The sequence below is a fragment of the Salvelinus sp. IW2-2015 genome, linkage group LG30 (genome assembly GCF_002910315.2).
Source record: "Salvelinus sp. IW2-2015 linkage group LG30, ASM291031v2, whole genome shotgun sequence".
Lineage (NCBI taxonomy): Eukaryota > Metazoa > Chordata > Actinopteri > Salmoniformes > Salmonidae > Salvelinus > Salvelinus sp. IW2-2015.
Genome location: NC_036869.1, coordinates 24,491,954 through 24,510,646, shown reverse-complemented (window position 1 = coordinate 24,510,646; position 18,693 = coordinate 24,491,954). Strand labels below are relative to the sequence as shown.

Genomic DNA, 18,693 nt, shown 5'->3' with positions numbered 1-18,693 from the left:
TAAAAAAGACGAACTGTCAACAAAATGGCGGCTGCGTTGAATCAACAGAGCCCCGAAATGGATCTCTCTCTATTTCTTGTCCCTCGCCCTGTTTTTTTTCCTCACAGCAATTGGTATCCTTGATATCTCCAAACACGAATGGACTCTTCTCCAAGACAACGTTAGCTGAGCCGAGACGTGTTGTAATGGGCCTCGGTCATTAATCGGGCCTCCATGTCTGCTAAGCCCGTATCGTCTCTGTCAGTTCAACACGGGCATTCTCAGTCACACGAGGGGAGGGGGGGAGAGAGAGAGGAGGGGGGGGGGGTAATCACTAGTTAAGACAGCCACAGTCATAAACTCCGCCTATAAATATACATTTCTACAATTTATATTCTTAAAATCTGAATTTAAACCTAACCTTAACCACACTTCTAAACCTAACCTTAAATGTATACCAAAAATATAATTGTTTTTTTTCATGAATTTTTACAACACAGACAATTTTGACTTTGTGCCCATGTTATCTAGTGGGAACCCGGGGGGAGGAGGCAGATGTTGTATGGTAGRCTACTGGACACTTTCAGTAGGTGTTACACAAAATGCCCTATTATTAGCTTATTGTTGTCTTTTGATACTGGAAGTGAAATGAAATACTGCTGCAACAACGGCGTAGCACTACATGAACTGGCAGAAGAGATTCAACTTTCATGCTCTCTGTGTAATAGCCTATTATTACGCATAATGGACAACCTTACACGAGAAAACGAATGTGTTTGTGTGCGATCGTGGCTAATGTTAAGGATCTAGACTCCTGTCGGAATAAAATTCTGTCTGTTTAGAATTATAATACAATCGCCTTTGTTTAAAATTCAGTCAACGTCTGTAACTCCAATTGAATTCGTCAATTTAGTTATATCATGCAAACTCTTGCATATCATTGGTCATTGTCTTAAAATAGGCGGGAATGGTAGATAGCCCTTATGAGTATTGGGCAAATCTAACCTGTCTATTGAATGTACAGTATGTCTTTAAATAAGAATATGAGCAGAAAGTTGGCAGAATATCAAATGGCCAAGGATGCAGGGTTTTTCCAAAATGATCTACTTGAGAGTCTGGGTGTGTGTCTCAAATGGCATCATATTCCCTATATGGATCTTGGTCAAAAGTAGTGCACTGTTGAAGGGAATAGGTTGCCATTTGGGACATACCCTTCGACAAGGTGCTCAATTGGACATTTTGTCATTCAATGAAGCTGCTTTTCCCTCCTTTATGAATTTGACAATTTTTTATTATTATCTTCAATCTGATCACCTCATTGCCAAGCAGATGTATTCGTTAACAAACATTTACATGTATATACACACCTATACATATCAATACATATATAGGCAAATCATAATATATTCAATATTAAAAACATGTTTTTTTTTGCTGTGACTTGTACTTATCATTCAAAATAAAATGATAGAAATAGGTAAAAGACTAATGCATTAGGAAAGTGCATAATGTTATAACAGGAAGGAGGTGGATAGTGTGAAGAACACAGCATTAGGCTTTAATAGGGGACATAAAGAGAGGTGGACATTATTAACGAATAAGAGGAAGTGGGAGACGGGGGAGAGTTTCAATTGCATACTCCTCGCCTCCTCCTCAAAACCCATTGTAAGAGAAAGCCAAAGATCCCGCCCCTCTGATCCTCTCCTCCAATGGATTTTGAGAAGTAGAGAGGACGCAAGTATGCAATTGAGATTCTCCCCGTGGTTACATTCCCAATAACCTCTCCTTCCTCCCGAAGTTTGCATTCGTTCACTACTCTCCACAAATCTAAAAGCTTTGGATTGGTATAGGCATGGCCTAGGAGTTTCCATATACCAGTAATTTCCTTTCAAATCCATGAAGTGAACAAGTGCACCATTCAGGAGAAAGCAGAGATTATTGCGATGCAACCAAAGAGGTCAGAGAGAACAGTAGGGAAATTCTCTTACCCAGATCAACAATGCAAGAGAGTGAGTTCAGCTCACCTTTCAGGATTTTCACAAACTCTCCTAAGTTCAACACATTTGTCACGTCTATGGCTCAATGATGTCAGTTCATTTGTTTTTAATAAAAAATGAAAGCCAATCAGAACAGGTGAAATGCCTCTACGAAGGGACAAATTGAATCCATAACAATTTGTCAGAAAACAGTTGGAACCATTTGCAGGTGAGGTTATATTGCAGGCATATTGGATCTTTCTCACCTCAATCAAAGTTCCCCAGGAAATGTATAGTGATCTGTGGGTGAAAGCATTGTGAGTGAGGTGATTTTTCGAAGCAAGTATAATTTTGACAATGAGGCACAGTTGAATTGAAATCTGTCTCTTCAATAAATGCGTGGTCAAAGAAGGAGTGATGGATGACGAGGCATGAGGAGAGGTGAGCCTCGTTCAGGAGAAAAAAAGGGAAGAAGAGATGCCAGAGAGGTAAAAGAGAGGGAGACCTAAACCTCAAATAGCCCGTCTCTCCTCCTGAGGGTCTGTCCTGATGGAGGGGGGCTCTGGTGGGGGCTAGATGCTCTGGTCGACGCCGTCAAGACTTTTACGACACACAGGACAGGTATCGTGCTGTGGGAGATATACACACAAACATGAGACTTGGAAAAACATGCTTAACAGATTAAGCCTAGTACTGGACTAACAAGTGCTTTCAATGGAGATTTTCTATTGATCTTGCTTTTTAGTCCAGGATTAGGCTTAATCTGTGTCTGGGAAACCGCCGCTGTGTGTGGCACAAAGTTACATCCAGAGCAATATAACCAAATACCCTACCTCACGTCAAGATATGTGACCCCAATTAAAAGAACTAACCTACCTTCCATGGCAAATTAAATAGTGGTGTTGTAACCCCTATTGACTGCCAGCCAACACTCCCCCTGCTTACCAGTTTGAGCCATGGCACTATGCAGTCACTGTGGAAATAATGGAGGCAGGGCAGCTGTTTGACAGACTCTCCCACGGAGTACTCCTCCCTACATACTGGACACTCCAGTCTGCTGTCTGAGGAAGAGGTACGGGGGGGTTCATTCATTGTGTACATTTTAGAATAAAGTCAGAGAACATTGACTAGTAGTGCCCGCATTGGTGCCTGATCTGGGTAAAGACCACCTTCGGAAAAAAACAAATAATCCATCACCTATTATTTTTCAGAATGCAACAAAATATTGTCACAAACTTGAGAATCTATTTGACAGGTGGTATACCGCACACTACTACTGAGCAAGATACCCTTCTCCCATAGATGCTGTAACTGGTAGCCTATGGGTTTGTTGTTGCGGCTTGGTTGGAACCCACCTGTCTGTTCTTGAGAGATGTTGACTGTGGGGAGGGATGAGATCATCTCCTTCTCTGCAGGAGGTGGACCTGTGCTCTCAAACTGACCTAACAACTAGAGGAGTGGAGGGAATTGAGAAATTAAGAAACAGAGATGGCTTTAATCATGCCAGCACGCTGAGTCGCAATCTAAGATTTTGTGCCTGGTGACATCACTGACCTCTGTGATAACTGCGTCTAGACCTCCCTGACCCCAGGCATAGTCCCCAGGATTTGAATGGAACATGCCAGACCTGAGAGTGAGTGAGAGAGAGAGATGTTTAGAATTACTTAAGAGTCCAAGTAATGAAAAAAAAAAAAATGAGGTAAAGAAAATACTTATTTACAGTGCAGCTGGTGCAACGCCTGGATTTCCATTGTTGGCAAACAGACCAGCCAAAAACTGCTGCACAATACTGTAGAAAAGGGCAAAGAGATTCAATCTTTTTTGCACCTACAGTGCCTTTAGAAAGCATTCACACCTATTTACTTTTTCCCACAATTTGTGTTACAGCCTAAACATTTAAAATTGATGAAATTGAGATTTTGTGTCACTAGCCTATACACAAAACCCCATAATGTCAAAGGGGAATGATGTTTTTAGACATTTTTTGAAATTAATTTAAAAAATGAAAAGCTTAAATGTCTTGAGTCAATAAATATTCAACCCCTCTGTTATGGCAAGCCTAAATAAGTCCAGAAGTAAAAATGTGCTTAACAAGTCACATAATAAGTTGCGTGGATTCATTCTGTGTGCAATAATAGTGTTTAACATGATTTTTTAACAACTACCTCATCTCTGTACAAATCCAACAACACATCACTGAATACCACTATTCATATTTTCAAGCATGGTGGTGGCTGCATCATGCTTGTCATTGGCAAGGACTAGGGAGTCTTTAGGATAAAAATAAACGAAATAGAGCTAAGCACAGGCATAAACATAGACAGAAGCCTGGTTTAGTCTGCTTTCCAACAGACACTGTGAGACAAATTCACCTTTCAGCAGGACAATAACTTAAAACACAAGGCCAAATATACACTGGAGCTGCTTACCAAGACTACATTGAATGTTCCTGAGTGGCCTAGTTACAGTTTTGACTTAAATTGTCTTGAAAATCGCGAACCACCGCATTTAACCATGGAAAGATGACTGGGAATATATGTCAGAATATAAACAGTGTAGGTATTCCCTCGGTAAGGCAATCAAACAAGCGAAATGTCGGTATAGGAACAAAGAAGAGACAGAAAAAATAAACGTGTTTAACGTCACAAGGCTGCTGGCCCAGACGGCATCCCTAGCCGCGTCCTCAGAACATTGCAGACCAGCTGACTGGTGTGTTTACGGACATATTCAATCGCTCCCTATCCCAGTCTGCTGTCCCCACATGCTTCAAGATGGCTACCATTGTTCTTGTACCAAAGAAGGCAAAGATAGCTGAACTAAATGACTATCGCCCCGTAGCACTCACTTCTGTCATCATGAAGTTCTTTGAGAGAGTAGTCAAGGATCATATCACCTCCACCATACCTCCCACCCTAGACCCACTTCAGTTTGCATACCGCCCCAATAGATCCACAAACGATGCAATCGCCATCACACTGCACACTGCCCTATCCCATCTCGATAAGAGGAATACCTATGTAAGAATGCTGTTCATTGACTACAGCTCAGCATTCAACACCATAGTACCCTCCAAGCTCAKCATTAAGCTTGAGGCACTGGGTCTCAACCCCRCCCTGTGCAACTGGGTCCTGGACTTTCTGAAGGGCTGCCCCCAGGTGGTAAAGGTAGGAAACAACATCTCCACTTCGCTGACCCTCAACACTGGAGCCCCACAAGGGTGCGTGCTCAGCCCCCTCTGGTACTCCCTGTTCACCCATGACTGCATGGCCATGCACACCTCCAACTCAATCATCAAGTTTGCAGACGACACAACAGTAGTGGGCTTGATTACCAACAACGACGAGACAGCCTACAGGGAGGAGGTAAGGGCCCTCGGAGTGTGGTGTCAGGAAAACAACCTCACACTCAACATCAACAAAACAAAGGAGATGATCGGGGACTTCAGAAAACAGCAGAGGGAGCACCCCCCTATCYACATCTACGGGACAGTAGAGGACAAGGTGGAAAGTTAAGTTCCTCGGCGTACACATCACAGACAAACTGAAATGGTCCAACCACAGAGCAACAGCGCCTCTTCATCCTCAGGGGGCTGAAGAAATTTGGCTTGTCACCTAAAACCCTTACAAACTTTTACAGATGCACAATTGAGATCATCCTGTCGGGCTGTATCACCGCCTGGTACGGCAACTGCACCGCCCTCAACCGGAAGGCTCTCCAGAGGGTGGTGCGGTATGCAGAACGCATCACCAGGGGCAAACTACCTGCCCTCCAAGACACCTACAGCACTCGATGTCACAGGAAGGCCAAAAAGATCATCAAGGACAACAACCACCCRAGCCACTGCCTGTTCACCCCGCTATCATCCAGAAGGCGAGGTCAGTACAGGTGCATCAAAGCTGGGACCGAGAAACTGAAAAACAGCTTCTATCTCAAGGCCATCAGACTGTTAAACAGCAATCACTAACTCAGAGACTGCTGCCTACATACAGACTCAAATCATTGGCAACTTTAATAAATGGATCACTAGTCACTTTAAATAATGCCACTTTAATAATGTTTACATATCTTACATCACTCATCTCATATGTATATACTGTATCTTATACCATCTATTGCATCTTGCCTATGCCGCTCGGCCATCGCTCATCCGTATATTTATATGTACATATTCTTATTCCATCCCTTCAAATATGTGTGTATTAGGTAGTTGTTGTGGAATTGTTAGATTACTTGTTAGATATTACTGCACTGTCGGGAACTAGAAGCACAAGCATTTCGCTACACTCGCATTAACATCTTCTAACCATGTGTATGTGACCAATAAAATGTTATTTGAAGTGCCCAACCAAGCAGGCTCAAGGTCATTGGTCACAGATATATTATAGATAAAATATATTGGTGCTCATCAAGCATTGGACATAAACATTACACAACAAGTTGGAAATCACAAATTCAACAATGAGTGGTTTGTAAGGAATATTCTGGACAACTTTGATTATATAACACCATTCGTGAATTGGTGTTTTGTGATGTTATTATACAACAGTACAAGGACTCAATATCAATACAGGCTCTTGAGTAGAGTGAGAACAGCTTCCTAAAAACTGCCATGGAGAGGCAGATAACTGTGCAAAAGCAGTGGTCGTTGCCACTAAGGTGGCTTTAGGTCCAACTGAAATAAAAGCCATCAGCTATACCTGCCTGGACCTTGTAGCATGGGGCAAAACCATAATAGAGAGTGAGTGGATAAAGGTAATGACGTTACACTGTAGAAAGATCAGTGATGGGCAATTGGCATCTCCACTAACCCCTCCACTGCTGGCRCGCGGGACTGTCGCCTCCCCTGGCTAGGCGGGCGAGAGGGGGGTTCCAGTTCAGGCTCCAAAGGCTCTGTGCCTCCCACAGGGTCAACAGAAGGGCCCTCCACTGCATCACTGGCTGGGGCAGCCTGTAGTTGGCTCTGGTCAGACTCATAGGCGGAGGGGTCCGAGAGAAGGGCAGAGCGTTCCATAAACAGCAGCTGCCACAGCTTGGAGGAAGGAGAGCAGACCAGTAAATTCAGATTAAAGTTGATGAGGAAAAGGATAGAAAAAGACCAAGAGAAATTGGGAGTACTTATAGGYACCTCTGAAAAGAGTGTGCCTGCATCATCATTGGCCTCTGCAGTGCTGCTGTTCTCCAAGAGACTGAAGGACAAAGACAAAATAAATCTCAAACTTAAGAGTTATTTGAATTATTGTAAATTAACACATTAAGAGAAATGCAAATACAATATTATTTTATTGAAACGTGTTATAATTGAATATTTCTAATGTATATTATATCAGATGTATCAGCAACTCCACATAATAATATACCTAAAATACTCCAGTTATGGCATTGCAATTCCAGTATAGGCCCACTATAAGCAGAACAGCATGCAAAACAAACGTAACATATTTTACAATTTTACCTGGAGTCTTCTGTCAACTCCTCAATGAAMTCGGACTCACACCTGGGGCACGTGAATTCCTTGAGGGAAAACATTTATATTTCAAATCATTATTACATGAAAATACAAAGGAACATACTTGTCCACTAACTTAAAGATGCGCGTTCATGTAAATGTAAAAATAAATAMAAATGTAATAAAAWKTTTAATCATCTGCTCGTCAAACGCTCAAATTGTGTGCGGACAAGAGACACCCTGCCAAAGCACCCATCCCCTTTTCATGCATATGCCGCGTTCACATACGAGTCGGAACTAGGAAACTCGGACATTTCCGACTTGCTAACTGGTTAAACCAGTTAACAAGTCGTACGTTTTCCGAGTTTCCTAGTTCCCACTAGTACATGAACGTGGCAATAATGTTTCTCACATGCTTGGCGACAAAGTAGCGCTTCTAAATATGGCAAAGACGCAAACCTGAAACTTGGATCACCATATTTATTCGCAACAATGAATCTAACGGCGCGCTCTCCATGCAATACCACTTATAAAGTCTTATTCTAATAACGAAAATATTCCAGTATATCAGTCACATTCAGTTTCAGATACAAATGTTGTATTTTCTTATCATGTATTTCGGGAGGCGTTGCTAGCTAGGCCTTCTTGTGATACAGAAACGTCGGTCCAGAACCGGACGGGAAAGTAAGTAAGAAAAGCACTTGAACCAACTCACTGGGAATTTAGGGTCGATTTCACCTTTACAGCAGTGACAGAAAAAGCGGTGTTGTGCCGCCGCTGCCTCCGCCATCTTCACCGTAGCATAGTCAGTCACTGACGTCGRTATGGTAGCTCAAGCCAACTGAAGGCGTAAGGGCGCTTGTCAAAAGGGTCATGTCAGTCCCCCATAGGCTACTTTTTACTTAAATAAGAAAATCATGTATTCAATATATTTTCCAGATTTTAAAATAATTTATCTGCTATTGAACAAATTGTTATTTCTTATTGCTCTAATCATAATTCGCCGATGTTAGAAATGCATACTACTCCAATTTCAACCAAGCGCTGCTGTTTAATTAAGATTATTGCAGCGATCTTCTAACCAATACATTGATTAGTAGACCGCTGCAATAATCTAAAATTGCAACACTTGGTTGAAATTGGAGTAATAGGGCTAGGATTCCCCGTCAAAATGTACATGATACGACTAATGTAACAAATAAATAGCTCAATAGATTTAGTGCCTTACTGTGTAAACTCAACCGATTTCAGCTATTGCAAATGACCAAAACGACTGAACCTAGAAATAAATAGTTKAGGCAAAATCTGCAATTGTAGGCTACAACAAGGTGACTATCCAAAACAACAGAATATACTGGTAATCTAAAAAAAATCGTTTTACCCGTCACTGATTTAAGCCTAGGAGTGATGGACCAAAAAAAAAATTCAATGGAGAGATTGTCCATTGAGCATTCTTTTTAGTCCAGGATTAGGCATCGGGTAAACTGGCCCTTAAAGTATTAAACACATAAGTAACAGTAATAACAGATCATGCAAAAGTGATGACTAAAAGGATAGCAAGACTTGCATCATGGATGTAGTTTCCCCAGGAGTCTATAGGAAAGACTACAGTACATCTTAATCAGTMCAGTGAAGAGGTCATTGTCAGAAACTGTACATTGTGTACAAAGCTGAATAACACGCTCTGTCTATATTAGTTTTAGAAGGAATAGGCCTATAATATTTTAGGTTAGCTACTGACATGACTAATGACACTATTGGTGAGGTGACCAAAGGGATGTTGAAAATATGGAGCATATCAATAGATTTTATTAAAACCGAGAAARAACAACAATGACGATCATGACAACCACATATAGCATCAACATAACATAATAATAGCAATAATATTACAACTCAAAACAACGTGTTTCTCATTTAAAGTTATAATTTTGGCAAAGATAGTTTGTGTAAGTAGGTAGGCATTCTCGTTCGGGATATCAAAACAAATTACTTATTAGAGCTCACTATAGCAAACATGATAGCATTGGCAACAGATAATTGAACCGTTCAGCTGTTAACTTAGTGTTAAATATGCAGCATCACTTCAGTGCATCCAACACAAACTCAAGTCCCACCCCTTTCCTGAACTTTCATTTACTTTTATGTAACAATTCAACAAAACACCCAAATCGTGCATACTTCTTTTGTACTGTACACTCTCTTACATACAGTTGAAGTCGGAAGTTTACATACACTTAGGTTGGTGTCATTAAAACTCGTTTTTCAACCACTCCACAAATTTCTTGTTAACAAACTATAGTTTTGGCAAGTCGGTTAGGACATCTACTTCCTGCACGACACAAGTAATTTTTCCAACAATTGTTACAGACAGATTATTTCACTGTATCACAATTCCAGTGGGTCAGACGTTTACATACACTAAGTTGACTGTGCCTTTAAACAGCTTGGAAAATTCCAGAAAATGATGTCATGGCTTTAAAAGCTTGCTGATAGGCTAATTGACACTAATTTGAATCAATTGGATGTGTACCTGTGGATGTATTTCAAGCCACCTCAAACTCAGTGCCTCTTTGCTTGAATCATGGGAAAATCAAAAGAAATCAGCCAAGACCTCAGAAAAAAAATTGTAGACCTCCACAAGTCTGGTTCATCCTTGGGAGCAATTTCCAAACGCCTGAAGGTACAACATTCATCTGTACAAACAATAGTATGCAAGTATAACCACCATGGGACCAGCAGCCGTCATACCGCTCTCAGGAAGTTCTGTCTCCTAGAGATGAACTACTTTGGTGCAAGAAGTGCAAATCAATCCATAACAACAGCAAAGGACCTTGTGAAGATGCTGGAGGAAACAGGCAAAATATCTATATCCACAGTAAAACGGTCTCTATCGACATAACCTGAAAGGCCCTCAGCAAGGAAGAAGCCACTGCTCAAAACCGCCATAAAAAGAGCCAGACTACGTTTAACTGCACATGGAACAAATATCATACTTTTGGAGAATGGTCCTCTGGTCTGATGAAAACAAAAATAGAACTGTTTGGCCATAGAGACCATTCTTATGTTTGGAGGAAAAAAGGGGAGGCTGCAAATCGAAGAACACCATCCCAACCTGAAGCACGGGGGTTGGCAGCATCATGTTGTGGGGTGCTTTGCTGGAGGAGGACTGGTGCACTTCACAAAATAGATGGCATCATGAGGGAAATTATGTGGATACATGAAGCAACAATCTCAAGACATCAAGTCATGAAGGTATAAGCTTGGTCGGAAATGGTCTTCCAAATGGACAATTACCCCAAGCATACTTCCAAAGTTGTGTCAAAATGGCTTAAGCACAACAAAGTCAAGGTATTAGAGTGGCCATCACAAAGCCCTGACCTCAATCCTATAGAAAAGTAGACAGGTACGGGCAGAACTGAAAAGCATGTGCGAGCAAGGAGGCCTACATACCTGATTCAGTTACACCAGCTCTGTCAGGAGGAATGGGCCAAAATTCACCCAACTTATTGTGGGAAGCTTGTGGAAGGCTACCCGAAACGTTTGACCCAAGTTAAAMAATTTAAAGGCTGACGCTACCAAATACGAATTGAGTGTATGTAAAATTCTGACCCACTTGGAATGTGATGCAAGAAATAAAATCTGAAATAAAAAATTCTCTACTATTATTCTGACATTTCACATTCTTAAAATAAAGTGGTGATCCTAACTGATGTAAAACAGGGAATTTTTACTAGGATTAAATGTCAGGAATTGTGAAAAACTGAGTTTAAATGTATTTGGCTAAGGTGTATGTAAACTTCCGACTTCAACTGTACCTAMCCCTCTCTCCCTACCAGCTCCCTTGCTCTACTTGCCTGCCTTCCCTCTATCGAGCCACCCCAGTAAAAGCCCCCTGGGCAGCAGACGCAGTGGCGTTGGCAGCTGCCTGGCGTACAGCCTGATTGGACATCACTCCAGTTGCAAACTCAGCCTGAGCCTTCACGAAGCTGGCACCGGTCTGCCTGTACAGAGAGTGGACCTGGAGGGGAGAGGAAGACAGGCTTTGATACATGATACATAAGGGCAATTCCACGGTAACAGAGTGATGCCGAGATTCAGTTTTTCACTTTAAAATGTACAGTTGATGTCGGAAGTTTACATACACATTAGCCAAATACATTTAAACTCAGTTTAACAATTCCTGACATTTAATCCTAGTAAAAATTCCCTGTCTTAGGTCAGTTGGATCACCACTTCATTTAAAGAATGTGAAAATGTTAGAATAAGAGAGAAAATGATTTCAGCTTTTATTTCTTTCATCACATCCCCAATGGGTCAGAAGTATACATACACTGTATTAGTATTTGGTAGCATTGCCTTTAAAATTGTTCAACTTGGGTCAAACGTTCCGGGTAACCTTCCACAAGCTTTCCACAATAAGTTGGGTGAATTWTGGCCCATTCCTCCTGACAGAGCTGGTGTAACTGAATCAGGTATGTAGGCCTCCTTGCTCGCACACGCTTTTTCAGTTCTGCCCACAAATGTTCTATGGGATTGAGGTCAGGGCTTTGTGATGGCTACTCCAATACCTTGACTTTGTTGTCCTTAAGCCATTTTGCCACAACTCTGGAAATATGTGCCCATGTGCAGTTAAACTGTAGTCTGGCTCTTTTTATGGCGGTTTTGGAGCAGTGGCTTCTTCCTTGCTGAGTGGCCTTTCAGGTTATGTCGATATAGGACCCGTTTTACTGTGGATATAGATACTTTTGTACCTGTTTCCTCCAGCATCTTCACAAGGTCCTTTGCTGTTGTTATGGAATTGATTTGCACTTCTCGCACCAAAGTAAGTTCATCTCTAGGAGACMGAAYKWRTCTCCTTCCTGAGCWGTATGACGGCTRCGTGGTCCCATGGTGGTTATACTTGCATACTATTGTTTGTACAGATGAATGTTGTACCTTCAGGCGTTTGGAAATTGCTCCCAAGGATGAACCAGACTTGTGGAGGTCTACAATTTTTTTTCTGAGGTCTTGGCTGATTTCTTTTGATTTTCCCATGATCTCAAGCAAAGAGGCACTGAGTTTGAAGGTAGGCCTTGAAATACATCCACAGGTACACATCCAATTGACTCAAATGATGTCAATTAGCCTATCAGAAGCTTCTAAAGCCATGACATCATTTTCTGGAATTTTCCAAACTGTTTAAAGGCACAGTCAACTTAGTGTATGTAAACTTCTGACCCACTGGAATTGTGATATAGTGAATGATAAGCGAAATAATATGTCTGTAAACAATTGTTGGRAAAATTACTTGTGTCATGCACAAAGTAGACGTCCTAATCGACTTGCCAAAACTATCGTTTGTTAACAAGAAATTTGTGGTGTGGTTGAAAAACGAGTTTTAATGACTCCAACCTAAGTGTACGTAAACTACCCTACTTCAACTGTATGTCAAACCAAAAACAATGACTGCAAAGTTGTAGTCCTAGTGCAGAGTTGTATGGTTTGTTTAACTTTGCAATCATGGTTTTTGTTTGACAATTAAAGTGAATCAACTGAGTCTCCGTATCTCTCTAACCATGGAATTGCTCATATCTCAACACCATACTCACTGCCAATCTGAAAGCAATACTGTAAATAATACTCTGAAAACTCAAAGCAATGACTGTCATTCCTGTGGACGATTCTAAATATGTTAATTGACATACTGGGTCAAGATGAAAAAGATTTGAGAAGCTGAGTGTCTATGTTGTAGCCTTTTAACCCTCATCCTATTCCTTCCTCCCCCATGTTATACTTCACAACAAGCCATTGTCTACCTACTGTAATTACTCCACACGGTCCTGATTTGCCCTAGCATACAATACACTTTAGCCTGATTAACCAGGTTAAGTTCCCCTCCCTACTACGCTTTCATTTCAGGTTTACCCTCTTGAGCATGACAACCCCCATGGCAGCCTGGGCAGTGAATAGGATGGCATTGAGCATCATGATCACACCAACAGGCACGCTAGTCTTCAGAGCAGCCAGACTCACTATCCAGCCACTGAGCAGAACCGGGAGGGAAGGAGAGAGAGGGACAGTCACAAAAAGAGACATAGTGGGAGTGTGAAGTATAGGTGTGTGAGGAATGTACTGTATAGGAGATTTAACATTATAAAAAGGTCAAGTAAAACTACAATAGTAATTGTAACAGTCGTAAGATAGTCCTAGACAATGGTTGGCTTGTTTGTGGCACATACCTGAAACCCCATCCAGGAATGCCAATGGTCATGATGACATAGACAATCACTTGGATGAAAAAAATGAAGAAGAAGGCGAAGAAGTTGAAGGAGCTGTCACTCCTGAAAGGAAAAATGCATTTATAGGTTCACTTAACCTGATAAACAGAAGGAATCTAAATAGATCTGTTTTGTAATGATAAGCCCCTAAATTCAAATAGTCCAATTGTAACCACCTGAAGGCTTTGTACACAGGCCTGTACCAACAGACGAAGGAGCAGGGGGTGAAGAGGAGGACCCAGAGGATGGCGAGGCCCAGCCCAACACCACCAGAAGTGTCCACACAGAACAGACTCAGGCAGGAAATTAAGTTAAATGCCAGTGTGCAGGCAGTGACTAGGAGAGGGGGAGAGAATGAAGACAAAAGGAAGAACGTTGGATGGGTGAAGTGAGGAGGGAGAGCAAGGGAGTGAATGAGAGCATGATAAAATGAGGGGAAGAAAGGGAGTGAAGAGTAGAAAAGGGGGGAAAGGTCAAGCAAAGGGGGTAAAGAGAAAGGAGATAATGGAGGTGATAGAGATGCAGACCAGAGATGGATAGGTATGTAGGCAAAATAAGAAGAGAAAGGTAAGGAGGTCAGAACTACAGTTTGGATACTAGAGCACTTTAAAGTTGCATTGGAAAGGGAAAAGGATAAAGAGATAAAGGTACACTGACTGCACACAGGTCCACTTTGTGATTATAATGTATCACTTTTAAATTGGTGTAAATTAATTTGAGAAATCTCCACTTTTTAACAGTGTCATTAACTATTAGGTAACATTCTTAACGGCTAAACATTTTCGTTAATCATTTAATCTGAGCATTACTATCATCATTCTTCCATGAAAGTGGTACTTGTTACAGATGACTTCACCAGACAGGCCGAAGACAGCCAGCCAGGCACAGACGGGGAAACTCACACATCCAGTAGTAATACATGATAGAGACAGTGCGTTGGAAGCTCTGGCTGATCTCCATGTTGATGTCTTGGTAGAAGCAGGGTCCCACAGGGCAGAAAGTGGGCAGGGGAGGCCAGTTATTCTGACGAGCTGACAGAGAGATGAGGCAGTTAGGAACCAGCGCAAGGTAATCCTCCCACCTACGATCTTACCTTCATTAACACAACCACCACCCCCTCCATCATTTCATATCAGACTTCTGGATCCACTTTTTCCTCTCAAACCAATCTCTATCATCACCACCAYCTCACTCTCTTACTGGCTCCAGGGCCAAGGGCGTATGAATTCAGCTCCCTCTCCCTCCTCTCCAGCTCACGGGCTTTCTTCTCCAGCTCTTCCTGCTTCTTCAGGAGTTCTGCTGTGGTGGCGTTGACAGCTGTCTGCTAAAGAGAGAGAAAAGGACAACGTCAGGCTTTAATGCAGAGCTGAATATAGCTCCATATATCTTAGTAGATTAACTTGATTTAGTAGAAATTAGTCTGATAAGTTCAGGTGCTCCATGTCAAGCTAGTAAATAAACATGGGGGAAATGAATTATCACACACAGAGATATGAGTTGCTTGTCTAGGAGTATTATTTATAGCTGTATAGGGTTTGTTCTATAACCTGCACAGGTGACTCCTGAGAAATGTGTCATACATATGAAACAAGTACCTGGGGGGTGAAGGAGGTGCCATAGTTGCGGGGCTCTGTAGGCGTAGTCCTGCTGGGTGGGGTTGTTGCAGGAACCACGGGTTGGGGGGCGGCTGGGGAGGTGGCTGCATAGGCTGGTGGTGGGGGCTAGAGAGTGCATGACAATAAGAACTCAACCTATATCATTACCAATAACGTTTATAATGATCACAAACAAAGAGTGGCTTAGAGCATATCCCAAAAAATCTGAAAGGAGTGGTGCATCCTGGCATGATACCACATCCAATTGCTTGGAATGTAGTGGCATTCCTGCTACTCTGCTGAAGCACATACCATACTGCATTACCATTACTGCATATACCTAATCTCCAAAGCATCTGTATTCTGAAAAACACATAACTACACATCTCTTACCCCATTTTTATTGTCAAATGGGTTGTAAAGATCCAGTGTGGCATACTCAGTGTTGCTGCTGTGTTGGGTCACTGCAGGGTCCTGACATAGACAAGATAAACATCACAAACAGAACATCATAAAAGCAATCACTCTCTGGCTAYGTCATAGAGATCCTATTCAATTCCTATTAATATATCATCTTATTCGAACTGCTAATTCTATGGGTCACATCCTAAATGGCACCCTATATGGTTCAGTACTTTCAAAATGTTACACTATGTATGGAATAGGGTCGCATTTGGGAAGTAGCCTTGATCACATAAGTATCAATAGGGCAGCTTTCATTCAATGAGCCCTTTGGAACATGTTTTAATGTACAGCTACTAAATAGATTCTTAGAATAGCCTGGGTTAGAGCAGGGAGAAAGCAGCATCACATGTCATAAGTAACAGCACGTCTGCTATTAGTTAGTGCAACAGGCGAAACATCAAACACCTTTTTCATCAACATTGTAGCTAAATGAATAAAATAACAGTAGCTAAATATTTGCCGTTTGCATTTCATATATATATTTCACCTTTATTTAACCAGGTAGGCCAGTTCTGCCCCTCAACAAGGCAGTTAACCCACTGTTCCTAGGCCGTCATTGAAAATAAGAATTTGTTCTTAACTGAATTACCTAGTTAAATAAAGGTAAAATGAAAAAAAAGAACAAGTTCTCATTTACAATTGCGACCTGGCCAAGATAGAGCAAAGCAGTGCGACAAAAACAAGTTACACATTGGATAAACAATATCACCTGGAATGGGTTGTGGGCGTCGCCTGGTTCCGAAAAACTTGTGTATTTTGACATTTTTTACAAWAATGGTGTATGCCCGACCTACTCTGTTCAAATAGAAAACCTATCTACTGACACTAGGCTAACAGTTAGCCTCTGAAATAACTGGAAACAGGTTATTTTCTGCTGACTTGGTTAGCTAGCTAGCTAGTAGTAGCAAGCCACTGCCCCTCCCTAGCTTAAAACAAAAAAAAAAAAACAGTTCAGATGTTATGGCTGTATCAGGGGTGTCATCGTCTAACTAACCGGTTATTAATAGATTTCAATTTAAGATGTATCGCCAAATATAACACAACTGTAACCTAGCTAGAAAGTTAACAACATAGCAAGATCTAGAAAGTTAACAACATAGCAAGATCGCTGTCCTGGCTACCTAACGTTATCTGTTATCAACCGAAAACGTTGCCGCAATCTGTCAAGATATTGCCGAAATGTGTATCTATTGATTTAATTGACTTGGCTAGCTATTTCCTTGTTTATTAGTTAAACCCGTTTCTCCTTCAATCGTATTTCTTTGGCGGATTCACGTTGTTATTGCCTGCAAAAATTGGCCGCTGTAGAAACAAACGTGATCCAGGAAGTAATATCATGTGACTGCGGCGACAGAAGAAGCACGTGCGAAGTGAGGGGGGCGTGTGCTTTTGTGAGTGGCCAAAATGATACCCGCCGCATTTTCGAACGTTTCTWTTAGCTGATATACAGTGCATTCGGAAAGTATTCAGACCCCTTACAAAAAAAGATTGCCGTTTTGAAACTCTACAGTCAACTGTGGGATTTTGGACGTAATAACTGCAAAGTAACTGCAGATACACTGCAAAATTATTGCAGTAAAAAATAGGGTGTTCTTTTACACGCAGTTTTTGCAACATACTGCAGATATATACTGCACTCTGACTGCAATCTTTTTTTTGTAAGGGACCCCTTTACTGTTTCCACATTTTGTTACCTTACAGACTTATTCTAAAATGAATTAAATAAAAAATATCATCATCAATCTACACACAATACCCCATAATGACAAAGCAAAAACTTTTTTATTTGTTATTTAGGCAAATTTATATATAATACAAAACAGAAATACCTTATTTACATAAGTATTCAGACCCTTTGCTATGAAACTCGAAAATGAGCTCAGGTGCATCCTGTTTCCATTGATCAACCTTGAGATGTTTCTATAACTTGATTGGAGTCCACCTGTGGCAAATTCAATATATTGGACACAATTTGGAAAGGCACAAACCTGTGGATGTCAGAGCAAAAACCAAGCCTTAAGGTCGAAGGAATTGTCTGTAGAGCTCAGAAACAGGATTGTATCGAGGCACAGATCTGGGGAAGGGTAACAAAACCTTTCTGCAGCATTGAAGGTCCCTAAGAACACAGTGTCCTCCATCATTCTTAAATCGAAGAATTTTGGAACCACCAAGACTCTTCTTAAAGCTGGCCGCCTGGAATTCCTCTATGGAGATGGGTGAACCTTCCAGAAGGACAACCATCTCTGCAGCACTCCACCAGTAAGGCCTTTATTGTAGAGTGGCCAGACGGAAGCCGCTCGTCAGTAAACGGCACATGACAGCCCGCTTGGATTTTGCCAAGATTCTCTGGTCTGTTGAAACCAAGATTGAACTCTTTGGCCTGAATGCCAAGCGTCACATCTGGAGGAAACCTGGCACCATCCCTACGGTGAAGCATGGTGGTGGCAGCATCATGCTGTGGGGATGTTTTTCAGCGGCAGGGACTGGGAGACTAGTCAGGATTGAGGGAAAGATGAAGCACAGAGAGATCCTTCATTAAAACCTGCTCCAGAGAATTCAGGACCTCAGACTGGAGCGAAAGGTTCACCTTCCAACAGGACAACGACCCTAAGCATACAGCCAAGACAATGCAGGAGTGGCTTTGTGACAAGTCTCTGAATGTCCTTGAGTGGCCCAGCCAGGGCCCGGACTTGAACCCGACCGAACATCTCTGGAATGACCTGAAAATAGCTGTGCAGCGACTCTCCCCATCCAATCTGACAGCTTGAGAGGATCTGCAGAGAAGAATGGGAGCTATTCCCCAAATACAGGTGTGCCAAGCTTGTAGTGTCACACCCAAGAAGACTCAAGGCTATAATTGCTGCCAAAGGTGCTTTACTGAGTAAAGCGTCTGAATATTTATGTAAATGTTATTTTTTTTGTATAAAAATTTTGTATTTTTTTTTCTTTCACTGTGTAAATTGATTGGAGTT

General features: G+C 41.6%; 3 protein-coding genes across 7 annotated transcripts in view; all 3 read right to left on the bottom strand.

Annotated features, from left to right (window-relative positions):
* The window catches only part of ash1l (ash1 (absent, small, or homeotic)-like (Drosophila)), a 58,087-nt gene extending 57,813 nt beyond the window's left edge, over window positions 1-274 (bottom strand). The window contains 1 exon segment of the mRNA XM_023975088.2: window positions 106-274. The gene's annotated coding sequence lies outside the window, so the exon portion shown is untranslated.
* A 974-nt stretch (window positions 275-1,248) lies between these two features.
* Window positions 1,249-8,519, bottom strand: rnf115b (ring finger protein 115b). Of its 5 annotated transcripts, none has more exons than XR_002876065.3 (10): window positions 8,117-8,516; window positions 7,408-7,466; window positions 7,081-7,141; window positions 6,764-6,984; window positions 3,676-3,744; window positions 3,510-3,582; window positions 3,311-3,404; window positions 2,901-3,016; window positions 2,461-2,584; window positions 1,249-2,255 (listed from the first exon to the last, which is right to left on the bottom strand). XR_002876065.3 is itself a non-coding variant. In XM_023975070.3 (9 exons), the coding sequence occupies exons 1-9, from the start codon at window positions 8,189-8,191 to the stop codon at window positions 2,528-2,530; spliced, it is 825 nt and encodes a 274-aa protein (XP_023830838.1). In that variant the 5' UTR covers window positions 8,192-8,516; the 3' UTR covers window positions 1,249-2,527. The 5 variants fall into 5 exon arrangements, 3 of the variants coding, with proteins under 3 accessions (XP_023830838.1, XP_023830840.1, XP_023830839.1); XR_002876064.3 differs by having other exon boundaries at window positions 2,467-2,584; window positions 8,117-8,515; XM_023975070.3 differs by having other exon boundaries at window positions 1,249-2,584.
* Window positions 8,520-10,661: 2,142 nt separating this feature from the next.
* scamp3 (secretory carrier membrane protein 3) lies at window positions 10,662-17,065 on the bottom strand. The gene is made up of 9 exons (XM_023975069.3): window positions 16,431-17,065; window positions 15,650-15,730; window positions 15,257-15,382; window positions 14,862-14,985; window positions 14,564-14,692; window positions 13,838-13,997; window positions 13,623-13,724; window positions 13,309-13,426; window positions 10,662-11,422 (listed from the first exon to the last, which is right to left on the bottom strand). Exons 1-9 carry the CDS (start codon window positions 16,482-16,484, stop codon window positions 11,270-11,272), a joined length of 1,047 nt encoding a protein of 348 aa, XP_023830837.1. The 5' UTR covers window positions 16,485-17,065; the 3' UTR covers window positions 10,662-11,269.
* Window positions 17,066-18,693: the final 1,628 nt, after the last annotated feature.